Below are 23,761 nucleotides of genomic sequence, written 5' to 3' on the forward strand. Positions count from 1 at the left end.
TGGTAGACCATGTAATCTCACCACTTCTCTAAAAAAACTCTACTACATGAACAACATCACTAGTCTTCTTGCAAGAAACAAAATGTGCCATCTTTGAAAACCTATCAACCACCATAGAAATAGAATCATGCTTGCACTGTGTCGTCAATAATCCAAGAAAAAAATCCATACCGACATCCTCCCATGACTTCTCTGGTATAGGTAATGGTAGATACAACCCTATATTCTACTTCACTCCTTTTTCCATCTGACACACTTGGTAGCTTTGTATAAAATTCATCACATATTTTTTTAATTGTGGCCAGTAATAATTTTCAGCAACCAACACTATAGTTTTATCTTTGCCAAAATGTCAAGCCAATCCTCTACTATGCTTCTCCTTGATGAGGCTCTCTCTCATTGAACTTCTTGGAATGCACAATTGGCTTCGTTTGAACAACATATTATCTTGGATCATAAAATCCAACCACTTTTCCCTATCAAGCATAACAAGTTTTGTACAAACCTTCCATGCTTTACCAAAATCAAGATCATCTAGATACAATGTACTAAGTTCCTTTAACCCAACCACCTGTATCTACATTTTTGTCAAAAAAAGTTGTCTTCTACTAAGAGCATCTACAACTTTCTTAGACTTCCCACTTTTGTGTTTCAAAAAAAATGTATAACTTTGTAAAAACTCAAACCACTTTAAATGCCTTTAGTTCAATTTTCCTTGACTATTCAAATATTGCAAAGCTTGATAATTAGTATACAAAACAAGCTCCTTAGGAAGAAGATAGTGTCTCCACTTCTTCAATGCTTAAACTATAGTATAAAATTCTTGATCATAAACAAAATATTTTCTCTTTGCATCATTCAACTTCTCATTGAAATAAGAAATTGGTCTACCCTTATGGATCAAAATAGCTCCTATTGTAGTACCACTAGCATTACAGTCTACTTGAAACACCTTGTTAAAATCATGAAGTGCTAAAACAAGTTGCTTCTGTAACTTTCTACTTCAATAGATTTAAACTCTTATATACTCCTACAGTCTACTTAAACTCTTTCTTATCTCCTCTCATTTCTTTAGTCAAGGGTCCACAAATACTACTAAAACTTCTTATGAACTTTCTGTAAAATGTAGCTAGTCCATGAAAAGATCTTACCTTCTCCTAAGACTACAAATCCTAAGTAGACCAACTCATTTACAAAACTGCACTTCTTTAGGTTTATGAATAACTTTTCTTCCCTTAACTTTTCAAACACCTTGTGAATATGAATCAAATGCTCCTCCAATGTCTTACTAAAGATCAATATATCATCTAGATAAACAATGAAAAACTTACCTAGAAATTCCTTTATTACCTCATTCATGAGCCTCATGAAAGTGCTTGCTCCATTGGTTAGTCCAAAAAGTATGACTAACCACTCATATAGTTCTTCCCTTGTCTTGAAAGCAGTCTTCCACTCATCACCTTCCCTAATATGAATTTGATCGTACCCACTCTTCAGATCTATCTTTGTGAAATACTGAGCTCTAGTCAAACAGTCCATAATACCATCCATCCTTGGAAAAGGAAATCTATACTTGATGGTGATCTTGTTGATAGCAGGAGAATCTGTGCACATCCTCCATTCTCCATTCTTCTTTGGTGCTAATACTACTAGTACAACACATGGACTCATACTCTCTCAAATCAACCCCTTTAGCAACAAATCATGGACTTGGCTCTTCACTTTTTGTTGGTGTCATTCTTTGCACTACCTTGTTTGGAAAACTAGCTCCTAGAGCCAAATCCATCTGGTGACTGATCTTCCTCACTGGGGGCAATCCATTAGGTACATTATCTAATAAAATATTAGAAAAATCTTCCAACATATATGCAACTTCTATGGGTACCTCTTCTATTTCTTCTTTGCTATCTTTAGGAATTATAGCAAAACACATATGCTCATTTTCCATACCTTTAAGAAACTCTTTCCCACCAACGAAACATATTTTGGTAAGACTACATACCTGTTCTTCTTTATCCTTCAATGGCTTCAACTTATGTTTCACTCCATCCTTAGTTAGAGTGTAGTTATTTGCTTTCCCATCATGTACAACATGACTATCAAACTACCACGGCCTACCCAACAACATATGACATATGTCCATAAGTATGATATCACATACTACCTATTCCTGGTAGTTCCCAATCTTAAACTTCACTAAGCACTGTGCATTGACCATAACCTTGTGGTCACCTTTCACCCAAGCAATATAGTATGGATGCGGGTGTTTTTGCCTCTTCAGTTTCAACTTAGTGACCATTGTTTCTAACACTAGATTGTCAGTACTTCTACCATCAATGATCACATCACAACACTTGTCTTCACATTTGCACCATGTATGAAAAAAGCTCCTTCTTTGTTCAGGTTCATTTCACCACTCAACAAGAATCTTTGATTAACTAGGACTTCACCACTTTTAGCATCTTTAGAATGTGAGGATCTAGCATCTTCACCAACATGTGCAACTCTCACCTACCCTTCTATTCTTCAATCTTCCCTTCCTTGGTGGTGGGTACATTTAAATTCTCTACGCCCTTCTTCTCCATAGTAGAAACATTTTCCATGGAAGCCTCCTCTTCTAGATCCTTTTCCTCTACTTCTTCCTCTCTGATCTCTATTGTTTTGATCATGTAAATGATTGTAATTGATTCCCCTTTGATTTTGGTTGCTACTTCCAGCCTCATCCTTATTCTTCTGATCATCATTATGGCCTCCATAAGATCGTCCACCATGGCCTCTTCCACTATTCTTATTGTCAAACTTCTTGCTTAATTTCTCCTCAACTCTTAGGGAGAACTGGTATGCCTCCTAAATACTACTCATTTGAACCAGACTTAGCACATCCTGAATGCTTGGCCTTAACCTATTAAGATAACAAGCAACTTTCTCCTTATCAGCTTCTATGTGGCCAGTTCTAATGAGAACTCAGTAGAACTCTTTGGTATACTCTTGAATAGATTTTCTTGCTTGCTTCATTCTTTGCATCTTCTTTTACAAATCAAGCTCATAATCCCTAGGAATGAATTGTCACTTCATTCTAGTTATCATTTGATCCCATTTTGGTGATTTTGTCTTTTCCCTTTCTATTTCACTCCAACTGAACCTCTTACCACTAGATCTTTGCATGTCCCTTCAGTTTTGCCTTCTCAAACTTGACCCAATCTGGATCCTCAATATCTTCATAATCAAAGTACTCCTCTAGTTCATTGGATCTAATCAATCAACTTTTTTGGGTTAAGATTTCTTAAAAATGTGGGAGCCTCAAACTTAGGTCTCTTTCCAATCTTGGAGATGGCCCTAAAAAGCCTCTCTTCCTCTAGATTTAGAACTACCTCTTCTTCAACATTTTCTTCTACTTTATCCTCATCCTTGCTTTCATCTCTTATAGGAAGATTTATTCATCTTCACATTTTCTCTTCCAATGCTTGCATTTTCCTTTGGAGGGCTCAAAAACCCTTAGGTGTAACACCTACACCTCTTCTACAATGCTTTCTTCGTGGAGACATTTTCGTGCTTCTGCTGAAACCTTACTACAAACTACCTCACAATTGGCAATCTATCTACATGCTCAGCCAAAACCATGGTCCTGGTGCAAACTGCCTCACAATCAGTGATTTGTTCACACACTCAAGAACTCTAGCTCTAATACCACTTGATGTAGGGGACTCCCCTTAATACCATAAACTCATAACAGATACAAAGAAACAAGAAAAAATAGAAGAACATAATATGAACTTCTTCTTATTGGTGCAAATGTGAAATTATAGAGTTCTCAATTACAATATGCTAACCAAAATTGGCACTTTCATTATAGTAATTTGCAAGACAGTGTTGTGAACTATCACCCAAAGCTATCCTAGACAATGTTCAGGCCTTTCTTAAATAGGTAGTTTTATGCTACCTAGGAAGGTTCTAGATGCTCAATCTTAATACCTAGGGCTGACAAACCCTAACGATACATATAGAGTTGGCCTAATATATCTTTGACAAATTATTTTTGAAATTTTGGTAGCCCAACTTCCAAAGGCTATAACTCACGAACCATTGCTCTGATTGGCTATTATAACCACATTTTGGAAATGCTAGCTCCTAATTTATAGGCTTTAGATCGAGCTAGCTCCCTTCCATCAAGTTTTTGCACCTCATCTAGGCACTCTAAGGCCTCCAACGGTGAGCCTAAAGATCTTTCTATAAATATTTCCACCGAAAATCTACAATAACTTCTCTAATACGTAAGTTGGAGCAATGTGATTTTTATAGTAGGCTTATACGTCTAAAATGAACCTTTCTATAAAAAATGAGAACATTTTGAGCTCATATGTCAAACTTACTAAAAATAGCAAGTTCCCATAAATAGTAACCACCCTGTCTACTAGTCCTTATTAAAATAGAAAAGACTGAAAATAAAATATTTTTGGGTGATGCAAGATTGCCCTTACACCCAGGATGCTCCTTCATCAAATTCTTTCTTAAATTATGCATTCTAATAGAGGATTTGAATTTCATAATGTGCATATTTAGCATATCATTTTCACTAGCCTATTACTACTTCTCCAATCAACAATACTACTCTAGTAAACTCTACCAAGAAAGTGTGTTAATTTTTAAGGGTCATCTTGTCCCTTTAGTTTCAATAAAAATTATTGATCCTTAGTCTCAAAGTGATTGGTATAGCTCGTATATTTTAAATTAGGATATGTGAAACCACACTAATCATTTGTTTGTGTGTGTTTTTCTTTGGTTGGGGGGGGAGCGCATGAGATTGTCCATAGGGATCCTACCATATCATGGAATGCACTATAGAGAAAGCTCATTAAGAACAAGAAAACACATGTAATAATCTAATACCAAGGTGAATCTTGTCCACTAGGTCATACACCTTTGAATCTTTGTTAACACTACAAGTGAAAGTGCAGAACTTGAAAGAAGGAAAAAAATGCATACAATATAGATCTCTTAAGAGTTCCAAATACATAACATGCTTGAATAATGTATCACTTTAGCTGTAACTAGAAACTAGGATTAATACATTAGAAATGAATAAACTTCATTATTGATTAGCAATTACGTCATAAATTTTAACAAAAGATCATTAGTATTAACGATTTTTTCTTCAAGGTCATTATCGAAATGAATCACAATAGAATATTTAATTTGCAAAAAATGGAAACACATTTTACATCAATATTTAACTTCTCAGCTTGCTGATCAAGATGATATTCGTCCTTTCTGCAATGTAAGGATTGGTCAAATAGTATCAAGTCAACCGAAACTTTTTTATCTCATACGGTTAAAAAGACGTTTCAATAACAATATCGTGAGGCTTGACATGCTACCTGTTCTCTCGTTTTTGTCATCTATATAATTGTGATTTATCATCATGGATAATGGCTCATTAATAATATAAGCATTTATTGTCGGTATTGTTTTTTTTATAGCCTGTAAAATCACTCTACCCTATAAAGTGACATACTAATGCAGCCATTGCCGTTTAAACTTGCCATAAGAAGTAGTGAAATTTAATTGTAAGTATTAGTAATATTTTAAATGGCCGCTACAGAGTACGATGCCGGTTAAGATTGATCAAAGGAACCTTTCAAGCGATATGAGCCTTTTGAAGCTTACTGATTCCCCAGTCTGGCAAGCTGGAAATATGAGAAACAAACTTGTAAGAAAATATACGATTCATGGAGATTTGTATTGTTATCAAAGGAATATACCTTTGGAGTACCTTGGATTGAAGAAAATGGTTGTCTGCAGCTAAAATTTGCTCCTGAACAACATTCGAATCAAAAGATTGTGTGAGAAGAAAATAATTCTTGTCCAACATAAGAATCTTAGTAGTCCAAGCGGCCACCATCATAAAGCATAGAAAATACGAAAGCATTCCAACCAGTAACACTATGCCAACCGCAACCATCCACATCACAAATTGTTAATGTTTCAATGTTTCACATGACAAATTGTAGAAATCAATAATTTTTTTCAAGAGTTTATGGTTTAATGTGTAAACGTGCACATACCCGTTGTTGGAGGCTATCAATCTCATGAATAAGCAATTCTTCCTTCAGAAACAAAATTCAGATTAGTACAGTAATGAAAAGAAAACAAACAAAAATTCACCAAAATTAGGTATGTGCCAAGATTAAATATAAAAGCCTTCACTTTCTGTTTTACCTTCTTTGACCGCACCATAGCGACGGTTCGTTCTAGAAATATCTCAAGTTGTTTGAGTTCCTTTATCTCTAAACCTGAGATGTTTTCGCCTTCCAACATTCTATTTAAATTTATCATTCAGTATGTTTTACTAAATTAGAAAGCTATTCAACAAAGTATAAGCTGTAACTACTCTAAGAGCCTGTTTCATTTAAAAATATTACACAGCGTAGCATACCTCCTTTCATTCGTCAAACTCTCAACTTGTTGCTTCAATCTTTTAACTTCTTGTTTCCAATACTGAATAAATTGAAATGGAAAATAATCAAATCCAGCTCAGAAACATACCAAATACAAGCATTTTCACATTGCTGTGTTCATTTCGACAACGGACATGCATTCTTTGTAAGAAAAAGAATGACATAGATGCATTGAACGTATTGAAGGACAATTGTTTACAATGTGCTTTACTATTTTGTCACATCAGAGCTTGAAATTACTTTACCTCTTTGTTTGAATATGGGGATACTTCAGATACTAATTCCTTCCCACGCATCCTCCTATATCTCTCAATTGATCTCATGACGCTACTCGCTCATCAACAATATTACCAAAATTAGGTTGAATATTAGTACAGTTATATATATATTTTTATACAAATATAACTGAATATTAAATTTTGTACAAATAGAAGGGGCACGTCTAAGTATTAAAACAAAACGAATCGGGAAGAACAGATGGTACCAGCGATTAATAATTAGTAAAAGAATGGATAAATTATTTCAAACAAAAGTTTTGAATGACGTCTGAAAACATAAAAATAATATTTTAAAGTATTGAAATTATATTGTAAAATTTTAGTGATACTAAATAAAGTATTTCATATGTTAAATTGACTGACATATATCTAATGTATGGGTGCATGTAAATTTCTATAATTAGTTTTTTAATGTGTATGGTCAGAAGTATTTAACAATGAAAATAAGAAATGAAGTCTCATAATGGTCTATATAAGAACTAATATATTTTAACCATATATTTGAAATTACAAAATTTAAGTATAACAAACATAATTTATTGTTTTATTATTTCTAGGCAAATTGTGTGACAATTTTTTGTATCAACGTTTTGGATCACACTCTGTGATCCATCATCAATTCTCCTTTAGCTCTTTCGTCTTAAAGATGGATCACAAAGTGTGATCTGAAACGTTGATACAAAAATTAGCACCAATCTGACCAGAAATAATACGTCAAAGATTTCTAATGGATTGTGAAAAACTAATATCTACAAACATAATTTAATTGAAATATAAATCATTTATATGCATATGCATATGTAAATACATACATGCACACATACGCGTATACCATACATCATACACATACACATACACATACACATACACATACACATACACATATACATATATAGATAGTCTCCACCATTTTAAAAATCCATTATATTTGTTCAATTTTTCATTTAGTATAATTGCCAACTACACACATCAAAATTGCAAATGGCTAATAGCAAAGCCATCCCTTTTAAACATACATTTATAAGACAACCTAAGTTAAAATGATTATTAATCAAGACATACATTCCTAAGGTGATTTATTTGTTGACTTAACCAAGAACTCAAACACAACTCCAAAGAAAATTAATGTTGTGGGTAACAAAAAGATGAGCTTGAAATAGAATACAACATACACATGGTATTGTAATAAGGGTATTTGTATATAGAGCATCATCCCCTACATCAAAATCTTTAAGATGTTATCCCAAATATTGATAATAAGAAGTACAAATATTGATAATGTTGACTACATATAAATTCTTGAACTAAAATAAACCTAAAAGAATTACAATACTCACATGATTCATACAAATGATCTCATAACTCCACAAGTTTGGAACTTAGAACAACTATAAAGTTAATTTTGTGAAAAATATCTCATCTCATTATTGTCAAATTTAAACTATATTTTCCTTCAAAATACACTAAATGAAAATAATATAAATAACTTCTCATAATATTAGAAAGAAAGAAAAAATCTAACTCACAACTTTCATTACACATAACTTGATTTAATATGTATCCAAAATCTTCCATGATCTCCATCTAACCACAATACATACTCAAAATCATTATCTTTCAAAGAAAATTAGATTATATGCATACTTAAATAATTATCTTTGAAATAATAATATCTTTATAAACTAAAAAAAAAATTGTTGGAGATCATATAGTATTTCATTTTTTACATAGAAAGAAATCATCCCATCAATTTTTTTTTAACAAAGGGGATTTGTAGACTACCCATCTAGTATCCCATTATGGGGCTAACCTAGAAAAGCTAGCCCCTCCAGGGGCACAAGTGCACGTTTGTAGCATATGTGTATCATTCTATCCAAATGTCTTTTCCAAACAAAAACCAAAAGGGTAACCTAAAACCTCAAACTCAAGCACAATGCTAATAATCCCATCAATATAAAAAACACTCGAATTTCTTGAGGAGGTGCATCACCATTGGTGTCCTATTATAGCGTGTAAAGCTCAATAGTAATGTCTATAGTAGAATTCATATTGTACCACTTTGATTTGGGAGATTCAATTATACAATGTATCTATAGTTATGCTTAGGAATTTACATATCCATATTTAGTACAACCTAGCTTAAAGAGTAGTGTGAGCCCCTTCAATCTGTCCATTAGCCATTTCTTATTTTAAAAGAAATTTCTTCACCCATAGTATTAGTACATAAACAAATAGATTTCAAATGCAAGTAAATTTATTTGTATTGTATTATAAAATGGGACTTTTGGAACATACTATGGAAATCCCTAAGAGAGTAGAGGCATGCAAAATTTTATAGAATACACATTAAACCTGCACTATTAGATAGTATGCCTACAAATGACGTCTCATTGTATTTCTATAAATAAAGTCTCATCTCTATTTTTTTTTCTATGTATAATTTTACACTTAGTATCTTTTAAGATTCATATTAATCATGTATAGATGTGTAGATATATTTTCTTCTTTTTAATAGTAATAGTATTAAAAATGGGGTGTCTGGTCCAATAGAAACAACCATAGTGAAAGAAGCAATATAAACTAATAGAGAACTCATTGAATAGGATCATAAACAATACACTATCCACCCATTAACATAAAAAAATAAGTGTAATTATTTGAACAAACATAATTTGCAATTTTTTATCTAGATCCTCTACAACTTTCTGTCTCTACCACTTGTAACTGTGATGCCATCTCCTGTTCCGCTTCCATGCCCTCTCTATCTTGGAAGGGATGGATCCCCCCACCACCCCCCTTGTGAATCTAGCCCCTGAGTGTCTAGATTTGGAACTAGTGGTGAGATCTGTAAATAGTCATTATCCTCTATAGGAGGGTATTGCTATTTGGCAGATTCAAGCTCCATCCCTGACAATTGCACTTGCTTGGGTCCCAAAACCTTGACTATCCCCTTGAATGAGGCCACTTCATTAGAATTCCCTAAAACAAATGGCTTGGGCCTATTTTTGGTTCAAATATGCCTATGTAATCTAACATAAAACCCACATTCTCCTTGGGTCCCACTAGACCCCAGATTTCACTCCCAAATTTAGTGGAGGATTTGGTCTCATTGAGTTTTACCCTTAGCCTAGTTGGAAAGTTTTTCTTTTTCTCACCAACAATGGACATGGTTCAAAAATGGTGCTCTACTAAATAGAAACTAATGGGTTCTATTTCCATCTTTGTGATGGTGAGTGCCCTTTTCCTATTTAGGTTCATGGCTAAGTTGGATTGGGATTTGATCTTGGCTAGGTCCTGGAACTTTGGTAAACACCATCTGATGATGTCTAAGTGGAAAGTAGGATTCAACCCATAATGCAATCTATTCTAGATCCACCCTAGTCTGGGTACACCTCCCTGGGCTTCCCTTGGAGTATTCAGATGACTATATTTTTAGGTGGATTGGTAACTCCTTTAGGTAGATCATAAAAGATGACTTGATGACTTACTCAAAGATTAAGCTTAGATTTGTTAGGATTTGTGTTAGTTTGGGAATGAATAAAATCATTCCCACCATAGTGGGAATAAGATCTAAGTGGGGTACTTGGTTGCAATCTATAGCTTATGAGAATGTTTCCCCCTTCTATTGGAAGTGTAGTAGCATTGGACATATTTTTGTTCACTACCCAATAGGTGAGAAAATAGAAAAATGAGGTCTCAACCCTAGGTGTTGAGGTGGTTGAAATATCAAAAACTACTAAGGAAAAAAGCTATCCTCAAAACCCTAAAAAGCACAGAATGACTTGTTTATAGGGATGCCTAGATAAATGAAACTTCCAATATTGAGAAGAAAACTAGTACTCTTGTGAAAGCCTAGGTTGAGAGGCAAGGGGAGGATAATATAGGTAAGTTGTTCAACTCTTTGGAGATGATTATGCACAAAGAGAGGGAAATTTTTGATATCTAGACCCTGGAGATTTTGTAACCAAATTAGGGATTGTTGGGCAAGGATATGGCTTCAAGAGGAAATGGGAATTCTTTCAACCCAATCCTAGATGTGGGAGCTAGGTCACTATTCAAAAATGGAACCCTTGTGGTTTCTCTACTATGCATTATTGAAGTTCTTTCACCCACTTCAAGAGACCCAAAGCTTTCTAACAAGGATTTTGAATGAACAGTCTCAAAGAGGAAGAATAGATGAGGGAATAAAGTCGATGTTAGATCTGATGAAAGGGTTGGTTAATCTCTAACCAAGATCATTTTTCAAAAGGATACCAAAAAGGAGATTGCTCAAGAAAAATAGAGAACCCTAAAGGAAACCCATTGCAGTAAAAAATGAAGGTCATATCCTGGGATGTTAGAGGGTTAAATAGCCCTAAGAAAAAGTATGAAATCAAGAAAAAGATCATTGAACATATGGCTGATTTGATTCTTTTGTAGGAAGTTTTAAAATGACTATGCAGGTCTTTTCAAGAGTAGATAGTTATGTCTGGTCAGGTGCTAGCTACACTTATTGTGAGGCTAATGGTTCTTCTAGAGGGATTTCCACAATGTGGAATCTTGATAAACTATTGGAAGTGGATAGTTCTACCAGCACCCATTATTTTTCCCCCAAATTCACCAATCAATCTAGATGTTGGTATGTTTTCAATTTTTATGCCCCTGATATCCATAATGGTAGGCTTGCTATTTGGAATGAGGTGACCTCTATAGTTAATTCCATAAGACTAGGAAATATCTCATGTATGGGGGAATTCAACAGCCCTTTGTTCCCCTCAAAAAGGATGGGGGGAATTAAGGAGTTTTTGGATAGTATGTAGGATATGGAGGATTTCCTAAGAAGAAATAATTTGATTGATATTGACTTCTAGGGCTTAGCCTTCACCTAGTATAACAATAGACTTGGGGAAAATATGATCTAGGTAAGGCTTGATAGGGTTGTCATCTCTACTAGATAGAACACTCTTCAATATACTAATCTAAAGGCTTACCCTAGGACCATCTTTGATCATTCTATTCTTTTGTTCTCCTAGACACAAAGTCTATCCAGATGGCAATCTTCTAAATATGAGATTATGTGGCACTTGCATAAGGATTTTAGGAACAATATTTCTCACTAGTGGAAGGGCCTAGTGCAAGGTATGGCCATGTTTTGAATTGCCTAAAAGCTAGAGAGAAACCATAAGGAGGTTAAGGTTTGGTGCAAATCATCATTTGAGAGTTTAGCCAAAGAAAATAAGGACACTGAAAAAGAAATTTGTTGACTTTCAAAATCAAATCACCCAAAGTGGAGCCCAGGTGGTACAACACTATGAGGAGAGGGAGTGCCAACATAAATGGAACTCCCTCCTTAATCAGGAGGAAGTCTTTTCGAAATAGAGTTCTAGTGTCCAATGGTTGGAGGAGGGGGACAAAGCACAACATTCTTCTATAGATTGGCCTCAAGGAGAAAAAAGAAAAATAGTATAAGTTTGTTAGAGAATGATAATAAATAGGAGGTAACTAATTTAGACCAAATAAAAGAAAGAGTCAACACCTATTTCTAGAAAATATATAATACCCCACTAGCCTAGATTAATAGTAATTTAAAGAGTGATATCCTACGAACTTTCCAACCTATGATTGATGACCAAATGAATGAGGGGATCATGTATAAGGTTAAAGGGGAAGAAATCAGAGTGGCCATTTTCAATATGAATCAGTATAAAACACCAAACCTTGATGGGTTGCCCCTTTCCTTCTTCTAGGTTTTCTAGGACATTGTTAAGTATGATGTCATTCATGCTATAGGGGACTTCTTTAAAATTGGGAAGCTACTAAGGGAACTCAATGAAACCTTCATTTTTCTCATTCTTAAGTCTAAGGACACCCAAGGGATGGAAGACTTTAGACCCATCAAACTTTGTAATACTATCTACACGATCTTTTCTCAAGTTATGGTGAATCGCCTCAAGCCCATCTTGGAAAAATTTATTAGCCCTCATTAGAATGGCTTTGTGCCTAGAAGATAGATTCTTAATGTAGTCATAAGTACTCATGACATGATAAACTCAATGGAAAAATTTAAAAACCAAGGTATGGCCCTTAAATTTGATATTTCTAAAGCTTATGATAAGGTCAAGCATGGATTTTTGTTTGCCATTCTTGCCAAACGTGGCTTGAATTAGAGGTTTCTAAGAATAATTAAGAATGATATGGCTTCTATTACCTTTTTAGATTATTAATGGTTCCCTAAGTAACTCCTTCTCTTCCTCTCAAGGTCTTCATAAAGGTGACCCCCTATCCCCTTATCTCTTTATTTTTATTGTGAAAGTTTTAAGAAAAAATCTTCTCTCTTTATCTAACTCTGGCATAATTATGGATATCAAGCCTACTTCATAATTCCTCCCCAAAGTCTTATAATAGCTATTGGATGATACTTTTATATTTGGCATCTCCTTCATCCATGAAGCTAGAGAGTGGAAAGACACCCTGACTCTATATGCTCTAGTCTCTAGCCAATGCACAAACCACCACAAAAGTAAAAGTTTATTTTTTCAACACTTATACTAGTCTACAAGAAAAGGTTATTGGTATCCTTGGGTGCTACAAGGTGATGCTTGCTAACACCTATCTTGGTCTTCTACTCACTACTAAGGAGATCTCAAACCATTTCTAGAATGGCCATGTGGAATGTTTTCAAAGAAAGCTAGTGGGTTGGAAAGGGAAAATGTTAAGTAATGCTAGAAAACTTCAACTCCTCTCAACCTCCCTCCAAGGCATCCCAATGTATTTCCTATCTATTTTCAAACTCTTAGGTAGATTTAGACATATTATTGATAAAATTTAGCATAATTTCCAATGATTCAAAATTGATGAAATTGCAAGAAAGAGCTTGGTTAGATAGGAGAAAGTTTGCAAACCTAAAGCTCAAGGAGATTTGAGTGTAAGAAGAATTGGACAATGGAATAAAGCTCTATTAACCAAAATTGGTAAGGAGTTGGTGAATTCCCAAGATAGCTAAAGTAGCATCATGATGACCAAATACTTTTGGGGATTGTTTTTCGAATAATTTATAGGGGCATAGACTCTTCCTCAAGGCTCTAAGGTGTGGAATAATATTGTTAACACTTGAAAGATGCTAAGAAAGGGTTGTCACTAGATTATGGGGAATGGTAGTTCAATAGAGTTCTGGGAAAATTGGTGGATTCACGAGGACCCCCTTAAGAAAACTAAGTTTTCCCCTCTGTGTAGGATGTGCACTAGAATGTATGGACCTTGAACTTGGGAATTTATCACCCCTAAAAAGAAATGGATCATTTTTTTGAATCTCTAGACAAGATAATTGAGTTTAGCTTGGTAACTATAGGATCTCTTGAACACCTATAGGATTCCCCTCATTCTGATTGAGGACTCCTTGGTTTGGAATATCAAACCCTCGAGGGAGTTTACTATTAAGTTTTCTTATCATAGGAGGTTGGCAGGGGAAGGGACACATGACAATTGGTGAAAATTTTGGCACCCTTGGATACTAACTTAAATAAACTTCTTTTGGTGGTTGGCTCTACATGGGTCGATCCTCACTATTAACAACCTTTGGCAGCATGGTTACCAATGTGGTAACTCTTTCATTTTATGCCTCAAAGATGATGAATCCATTTCACACCTGCTTATCCACTATCCCTTTCCCATGGATTTCTAAAGGGGGGTTCACACTTTATGGGGAGTTAGTTGGTGTATGGGTAATGAGTTGAAGTAATTTTTCCACTAGAAGGGCCCAAATACTCACCCTTATCTGAAAAAACATTAGTCAATTCTCCCACCTTATGTCTCATGGAAAATATGGAGGGAAAGAAATGATAGGATTTTCAAGTGGCCTTGAAACTTATCAGGCTCCTAAAGGAAAGCAGGGAGATTTGGAAATAGAACACCCACACCCCCCCAACCCCCCCCCCACACTACCTCATCCCCCAAGTGAAACTAATAGAAACTGGGCTTTGGCTTGGGACATAGGACCAATGGTGACACAGTTTGACAATTCCAAAATCTAGGTGAGAAAGGAGATGGTTTGGTATCCACCCCCCCCTCTCCCCCTAAAGTCCTAGATAAAGTTAAATTTTAATGGGTTGGCCATGATGGGAAGCACTTTTTTGAGGGGTATCCATTGAAACAACATGGGGAAATTGGTGGCTGCTTATTCAAGTAACTATGGTGAAGGTTCTAATAATAAAGCTAAGGTGATTGCAATTCTCTAGGGTGTGAGAATGGTGGGAACTTGGGGAGTTAGTAACCTAATCATAGAGGGGGACTCTATGCTTATCATCAAAGCCACTAAGGGAGAGGGAGAATGTAATTGGTTGATTAAAATCATTATTGATGAAATATGAAGGATGATGAAAGATTATCAAAATATTTGTGTGGAAAATATATATCAGGAAGAAAATATTGTGGTGCATGACCTTGCCAAAGTAGGCCATGGTATCATGTGGTTAGTGGAATAGGATGAGGCCAGTTTATTGCCATTATCAACTCAAATGGTGATGGAAAGGGAGCATACCTCCAATCATGACACATGAAATATTGAATTAGGTGGCAGGTCTCCTTGTATATACGTGGCCATAGGAATGTGGTGCTCAAATTTTTTTTTTTTGCATGTTTAGATGTTGATTAATATTTATGTTTTGATTACTATGAACAGTGATGACTATAATAAAAGAACATCAAGGGGAGATTCTGAAAGATTTAAAGATTGATTTTGTAATTATTATAAAGGAAGGTTTCTTAATTCCCATAATTGGTACAACTAGTGATGACTATTTGTGGATGGAAACAATCTACCGACACATATTGTTTTAGGAGATTTTTGGATTTTTAGGAAACCTTTTGGATTCATGATGACTATGCAATTCCATTTCATTTTCTCCATTATGGCTTGGCATTTTGTATTTTGAAACTCCAAAACCTGGTGTAAGGCTATATCCTTGGGAGAGTTTGTTGTAGACTTGGGCAACGATATAGGCACTAGCGACCATATTGAACTAGTGGGTGTGGAGGAATGTATTAGTATTAGTGAGGTGACAATGGTCTACCTATAGGAGGGGGGCCTTATACCTTATATGGAGGGCATGATTAAATACAATGAGATCATCTTGATGCAGTTCTATCAAACTTGGAAGGATAGAAATGTTATAGTTAATGGGATGAGCTTTAAGATTTCTAAAAAACCATTGTGAGCGATGGGGCTTTTCTACTAGATGACACTAAATGGTGAGTTTGTAGAATTTCTTCAAATCCAAGGAGGATCCAACAAGATTGCATGGTGGGTTTGCACAAGTTTCCCTCGTTAATCCTTGGGATACCATTTGCTATGTGATTATCAAATGCATTACCTTGGAGGACCACCATCAAGTAATATATTATTATAATTTTCCTATCTTGAATGATTTTAGAAATCTTGACCTTATCTCCTTTCTATTTTTGTTATTGCATTTGCTAGACGATAGTATCTTTAAGGCTAGAAGGAAATATGAGGAGGGGAAACTCTTCTACCTTATCCACCAAGGCCTAATTAATAAAAATTTCATCCAACACCTAGCTTAGAATCCACTTCTCCTACCCAACCCCCTAGCTTCTATCATCCCTTAGACCTCCTTGGACCCTAGTCCTAGGTCTTCTCTTAAGAGGCCCAAGAAAGGTCATGCCATTGAGGTCAAAATTAACCCTGAGCTTAAACTTAGCATTATTGAGTTAGTCACACTCAAATTCCAAGAATGGAAGGTAGTGTGCTAGGAGAACCAATAATTGTCTCTAGATGGAGAAATTCAAGACCCACTTGAAGTATGAATCTAGCTCTAGCTCCTCCAATATTGAGGAGAAACCTACTAAAAAAAAGACACCACTAGGGTATCAAAACTAGCCCCATATCTATCATCCCTTCCCATGTCTTTGAGACCTTGCAAGCTACCCTGGGTTGTATTGGGGGGGGGAGACATCACTTCTCCTAGGAAAGCTAACCCTAAAGTTATTCGGAAGGAAGGAAAACATAGTCACACCAAGATGAGGTTGGAGAGGATTAAGATGGCTATGAGGGACCTGACAGATAACCATACCACTATATGCCAATGATTTGAAACCATAGTGGAATTCTCCACCAAGCTGATGCACTGTACAACCACAACCCTCTACTTCCTATAGGCTAAGAAAAATGAATAGGATTTTGGTAAGACTATTGAGACAACCCAATCCATTTATGAGTTCTCAGGAGAGGATTAGTTGAAAACTATCCTAGACAAACTAGTGAAAGTGGGAGAGCAGGATTCAACAAGGGAAGCTTTTGAGGAAAAGAAGAATGGTAACTATGAGAAGGAGGAGGGCATATAACCTAGGTTCTATTATGTTTTGCTTTTGTTTTTATGATTATGGCTCTAAACCTTACAACCTGCAAATTTTTTTCAACAATGTCAATTAAGTGGACCAATATAAATGATGTTTTTAAATGTTGGTGGTTTATTATTCACTTTCTTATGCATAGTAGTTTAAGGATTGTGGTTAATGACAATTCGACTCTTAAAGTTTTATGGTTTTTGATGTTTAAAGTTTGTATAGGATAGACTTCTGGGAGGTAACCTCTAGCTGGTCCTCAACCTTATTTGTACTTCAGGGTCAACCCCCCATCTTATTGGCTACTATCACCTACTTCAAAAACATTAAAAAAAGTAGCTAAGAGTGCTTTCCAAACTACTATCAAAATTATTAAAATTGATAGCAACATAGTAATAATAAGTAAAAAAAAATTTAAAAACAAACTAAAACTACTAGAGTCCATAAAATAAGTTTTCATGTAGTGCTCACATAGTCCCAAAGCTTAACCATCATAAACAAAATAAAGAAATTAACACAAAGTAAGAATAAGACATCATTCGTTGTTTTCATCACAGGGAGTTGGTTTTCAAAGAAAAAATGTCCAACCAATCATTTGAAAGAAACCTATAAAGTCTTTTGGCACTCTCATCATCCTTCTCCATCTTTTGAGCCATCTTCTCTTAATGAAGAATCTTGAGTGATTGTTATAGAATACATGAGCTTTATAGAAAACATGGGCCAAGTGGTGAACCTTAGGTTCAAATCTATCAACAAGTTCCTATATTTTTTTGGATCATAAAATAGATTCTTTAGGTGATCTTTAACCTCTTTGAAAGTTTTTTTATTAAAATTGATTCGTGCGAGGGGGTACATGGGAGGAGAAAAAGGCCTGGGATATAAACACATCATTTCTCTAGGGGAGGGAAAATAAGGGGATATGGAATAGTTATCATTGGTACCAACATTATCATCCTTAGATATGAGATCAGTCATGCCCATCTACAAAAGTAAGCCAAAAAGTGGGTGTCTTTTTCCTATGAGGCTTCTTTAGTTTCTTGGGGCTTATCATCCTAATCTTCACTGTAAAGATTACTCCTAGCTTTCAGCATTTTCCTAGCATGGGTTATTTTTTCTTAACTCCTCTTTGATTAATAATGTGAATCAATATCTTCTAGGCTATCTTGTATTTCTATTTTTTTTTTTGTCTTCATTTGGTTATTGCAAATTCTAGGAGATCTTTGAATCCCCCTAGTAGACTCACTTCTTATCTCATCAAGACCAATAAAAAGCTCCACCATAGTTTTTTGTTGGGATAAAGATACTATGTGGGGTTATTATGTTTCTTACCACTAGATGAAGAGGAAACTTGGGAATCAATAGGGGAAGTAGGAATTTAGGTAGCAATATCCATGCATGTGAGGTATCGGGGGCCAAGAGATGTAGTAGGACAATATTTTGGGGATGAGGGGTTGGGGGAGCACATAGCACAATTCAAATTATAAAGCCCTAACTCAAGCCATTAATCTAGAATGGTATAGTTTTTCCTTCTTTCATAAAATTTCTAACATCTATTATAGAAAATTCTAAATCATGTTGTAAAAAGTACAAAAAAAATATTTCTTCATAATAGCGAAAGTGGTTCAAAGGTGAAAAGTAATAATAGTAACTCACTTTGTATTGGCCTTGTAGGGTGAAGTATTTCATTATTAAGTAGAAAATTTAATTCCATAAGCCCAGAAGCTTCTCCCTATTAAAGTCACTTCTCAACTAAACTAAATTTTCAATCATCTTGCATAAGTGACTCATATTTCTCTTGTCAAAAACTTTGGTTGCCACTTTCTAAATTTTTCCCTCCAATGAGAGTCTAGTAGCTTGAGCAATAACTTACTCATTAATCTTTATGGTAATAACTTTTTTGGTCAATGCTTGGACCTTCCATGAGTTAATAAGTATGTAAACACAAGTTTAGTGTAGCCTTCCATGGAATTCAAGAATTTAAGAAAAGCACCCTTAGTGATATACATCTATGTGCATTATTTCTTTTGCCATTCATTTTCAATTTGTCCAAGTTTGATTCTATCTCTATTTGCACCTATATCAACAAGAAATATCGGTTCTTGTATTTCTAGAATGAAAACCTTTAGGGGACTATAGAACTTAATTTTATCTTTATAAAATAGAACTTTTTAAAAGTTCAATTTGAGTAAATGGGTTAAAATGGTAATCCTTATAAATATGTATGTCACCATAATTATTATTTTGAGTGCCTTCATCTAAAATATCCTATGACCACTTCCTTGGAATATAAGGAATGTCATTTTAAAAGCTCCTTCATCAAAGTTATGAATTTGGGGATTGTAAATATAATAAAAATGAGGCCTTTTAGGAATATCAATAATGCTCTATCCCTAGGTATACTTGATAATATAACCCAAAATGTTACCAAAATCTACCATAAAATAATTTCATAGTGAAGTGTGGATGGTTTTTCTTTTTTTAGCATGATAACATAACACTCAATGTCATCACCCTTAAAGTAGATTCCAAAGGTCTAATAAAAAGATCTATGCCACATTTCTAGTTTTCTACATGTTACTAATGAATTGTACCTTCACTCTTGAATAGTGTTTGAATCTCATGTGGGAAGTGTACCAGTTTTTACCAATATCATAGTCTAGTAACCTCAAATTTCAAACTTGCTACTCTATCATCCACTTTGTTCTTCTCCTAGAATGTCTATTGAACTTCTATCTCATTATTTTTTTCTAGGAACAACCAAACCTTTAAATACACACTTACCAATGTTGATCCAAATTTTGACTATTTATTGATAGAATAATCAATCAACTTAGAGTCTTATTTAACTAAAATATTATGATTTCCCATATGGGTCATAAATTTAATGCCCCATAGCAACACCAAAGCTTCTACCATATTTGAAGAGTTAGCTTCAAAATTACCAATATAGGCCAATATGAATTCCCCTCCCTAATCTTTGATAATTCCACTACCTACAGCTAAACCATTTTTCTTAGCCCCATTGAATTTGAGCTTCAGTCAACCACATACGGGGTGAGGAAGGGGGTTCCAATGAGTGTTGTACTAGGTCATCCTCCTCAAGCTATCAAAGGAATTAAAATTTGTAGGTAGATGTCATCTAATATCCATCTAATAATCCCTAGAAGAGGTGTCTCTCAGGCATCTTCCATTTAGCCATAGTGATTTTTCATATAGTTGTTGAATGGTTATTATTGTAATTCCCTTTTCAGTCATCTCAACCTCCCTAAATATCCTATTATTCTTTTAATTTAAGTAATTACCCATTATTAGCAAATTGATGAATGATTTTATTGAAGACCCAATTGATGTTGAACGTGTTCAATAAGGAATCCCAAATCCACAAAAAAGGGCAAGAGAACAAGAGGTGGAAAATGTCCTTCTCTACCTATCAATGGAGAATAGATATGTTGCAAAACTAAAGTTTAGATCATTTTAGATTTTTGATAGTCAATAAGATTTTGTGGATAGAGGCCCACTTGACAAAAATTAATTTTGGGGTGAGATGTTTAAAAATAGTCCACTAAGATGGTTGAGAGGGCTGGGGTGAATTGGTTATTCAATTAAAACAACTCTCAATATCTTTATTAATTCCAAAACATGTAAATAGTAGAGACAAAAACTATATAAAGATAATGATACACAATAATGCCATATTTTTTAACTAGGGAAACCCTTGATTAGAGAGAAAACCTAGACGGGAATGTTACCCACAAAATGATGTATTAATATATAAGTTTCTTGGAAGATGATGGAACTTATTAGGATTCAATGAAATACATTCAATATATCAGTCCCTATTATGAGACTTTAAATCCCTGTTAGGAGTCTTTGAATCCATATTAGAAATTGTGGAAGGATAAAGGATTGACTACCCATAGAGCTTCAAGGAAAGACCACTAAACTTACTATCCAACTAATCTTGGTACTATCCTTTTTATAATAATACAAGTATACAAGTTCTATCCATAATTGTTATAATATATAGTCCACCAATATAATTGAGAGGGGGGGGGGGCATTGGGGTCAATCAATTATCCAACCAATATCACAATTATCAAGCATATTAAACCTTAATCATATGAGTAATATAATCAACAACCATAACAACATGTGCATACATAATAACACTAGATATGTTAACTAGGAAAACCCTTCATCAGAGGGAAAACCTTGGTGGGGATCATACCAACAAGATGATGCACTAATATAAATATTTTATGCTAGAGGATGGACCCTGTTAGGAGTCTATGAAAACATTTAGTACATCGTAGTCACCATTAGGAGACTTTAAATTCCTATTAGGAGATTCCAAACTTGTTATGAGTTGTGCTAACACTATTAGGAGTTGTAGAAGGTAGATGGACCAATTATAAACACCTTCAGGGGTAAGACCAATGAACCCACTATCCAAATGATCTCTGTGCTATTCCTTGTTGAATTGTACTTCTCCTTCCTCTTCCTTTTTCCTATCAACTAGACTTCTTCTCCTCTTGATCTTGATACCAGATCACAAAAAATACTTCTAATAATCCCTTGGATTGCTTACTTGCATTTACCAAAAACTCTACTTATTGTTCACACACTTCACACTTGATTCAAATAATAATCACACTTTACAATCAAGAAATGTTATTTCCTTTATAGTAAGTCCTCAAAAAAAATCGTTGAGTTTCCCTTGAGCCTTTTCCAATTAATTATAATAGGACCATATTAAGATAATTAAATATTTCACAATCTCATAACACTATCGACTTGTAGTCTATACAACTTCTCACATGCGTGACTCCAAGACTTGTGAACCCACAAAAATCATCATCAAGGTATCCTCTATCTTTGAGTAACTTTAAATATCTTCATTTTATCACTATTCGGAGATACACTGGACTCATCAGAAACTACTTCTTAGGTACTCTCTTTGCATTGCCTCTATAAATCTCACATATCTTTAGTATTTATTTGACTTATGTTACTCACACTTAACATCATCATTAGGGCATAGTATGGAAAATTTCCTTACAAACATGTCACCTAAAAATAAAAACTTTGTCAATACAACCATCATCTATGTCTGTTACTCTATCAATCTTCATAGAAACTATACTATATCGTTATCAATGACAAACACAATTATTAATGTAACATTTTAATTATGCCTAATGCTCTCTAATGCTTAGGATACTCCCCCAAATTTATAACATCAAAATTCATGCTAATAATATCCCCCTTTAGAATGTATGGGAACATAAGTGAAATACATATAGGTTCCAAAAATACCAAACAAAGCTCTATTGCTACTACTATTGTTCTCATCTTTTCAAATTATCCTCATCAGTCAAATCTAGAATCTTCTAGAACATTACTCTATTTTACATGTTTTAGGATTGGTATTAGTTGTCCCATACATGATAACTCTTCATGCTATATATCTCTTCCATAGAGATATTCCTTCTCCTTACTTGCATAAATAATTTTAAATCCCGTTGATAAGTAGAGATGTTTTTCATGTACACATCACCCCATTGACATCAATGAAAAAAGCCTCATTATTTCAATCATTTGCTTCATCTCTTGAATCAACTCAACTATCCAAAGACACTTTTCAAGAGAAATTACCAACGTTCCTTAATGAATCTACTCATCATAGATACTCCCCCATATAGGAAGCATTAGCATTCAGTCCAGCGAAATAATAGTTGTATGTACCACTAGACTAATGAAATCTCTACATCATCTACTCTTAAGTAGGTAGGGGCATAAGCCCAAGCATACCTCCCATATACTCAAATGTATTTTTGAAAATGGGTTTCGTAAAGATATTTGCAATCTGATATTTAGTAATGACATACTCCAATATGATTTCTTTTTCTTTAACCTTTTCTCTCAAAATATGATACTTAATAGATATATGCTTAGTCTAAGGATGCACTATAGGATTAGAGATACTTACAATACTTGTATTATCATAATATATGATAACAAGTTCTAAAAATACTATACTAATGTCCTTTAGAATCTGCTTCTTCCAAACAACCTAATTACAAAAAATTAATGTTGCTACATACTCTGCTTCAGGAGTACTCTATGAAATACAATCTTGTTTCTAGCTTAGCCAAGAAACTAATCTTCCCTTAAGAAAAAATTCTCCACAACTGTTTCCTTTTTTTTCATCTATACTGTCAGCCCCAATTAACATCACTATAAGCACATAAAGTGAAATCACTTGATCTATCATACCATATACCATAATTAGATGTTCCCTTCAAATATTTAAATATCCTCTTTATTGCTGCATAATTATACTCCTTATGATCAGCTTGATGTCTAACTATAATTCCAATTTCATTTTCTATATCTGATCTAAATAGATTCAAATAATACAAACCTCCAATCATGGATCTATATTTATTCTTCTGAATCATAGGTGTCTCATGCTTGCTAGATAACTTATGAACAATTATCATTGGTTTACCAATAGGTTAAAACTTTCCCAACCAAATATTTTTAACAATTCTTTCAAATACTTAGCTTGTTAAACAAAAAATCCATCACTGTTTTGCACAATCTACAAATGTAAAAAGAACTTCATCTCTCCTATAATACCCATTTCGAACTTATTCTTCATTTCTTCAGCAAACTTATGACTTGCTT

At 34.4% G+C, this 23,761-nt stretch overlaps 1 protein-coding gene across 1 annotated transcript in view; it reads right to left on the reverse strand.

Moving 5' to 3' along the window:
- Positions 1-5,660: 5,660 nt before the first annotated feature.
- The window catches only part of LOC149537641 (agamous-like MADS-box protein AGL11), an 88,389-nt gene continuing 70,288 nt past the window's right edge, over positions 5,661-23,761 (reverse strand). The window contains exons 2-7 of the mRNA XM_089802357.1: positions 6,701-6,782; positions 6,434-6,495; positions 6,217-6,316; positions 6,063-6,104; positions 5,771-5,812; positions 5,661-5,684 (exon numbers count right to left, since the gene is read on the reverse strand). Coding sequence (XP_089658483.1) covers positions 5,661-5,684; positions 5,771-5,812; positions 6,063-6,104; positions 6,217-6,316; positions 6,434-6,495; positions 6,701-6,782 — 352 coding nt within the window. The remainder of the gene's footprint in view (positions 5,685-5,770; positions 5,813-6,062; positions 6,105-6,216; positions 6,317-6,433; positions 6,496-6,700; positions 6,783-23,761) is intronic.

The sequence above is a fragment of the Cupressus sempervirens genome, chromosome 9 (assembly GCF_028749045.1).
Source record: "Cupressus sempervirens isolate cs-2001-9-10 chromosome 9, ASM2874904v1, whole genome shotgun sequence".
NCBI lineage: Eukaryota > Viridiplantae > Streptophyta > Pinopsida > Cupressales > Cupressaceae > Cupressus > Cupressus sempervirens.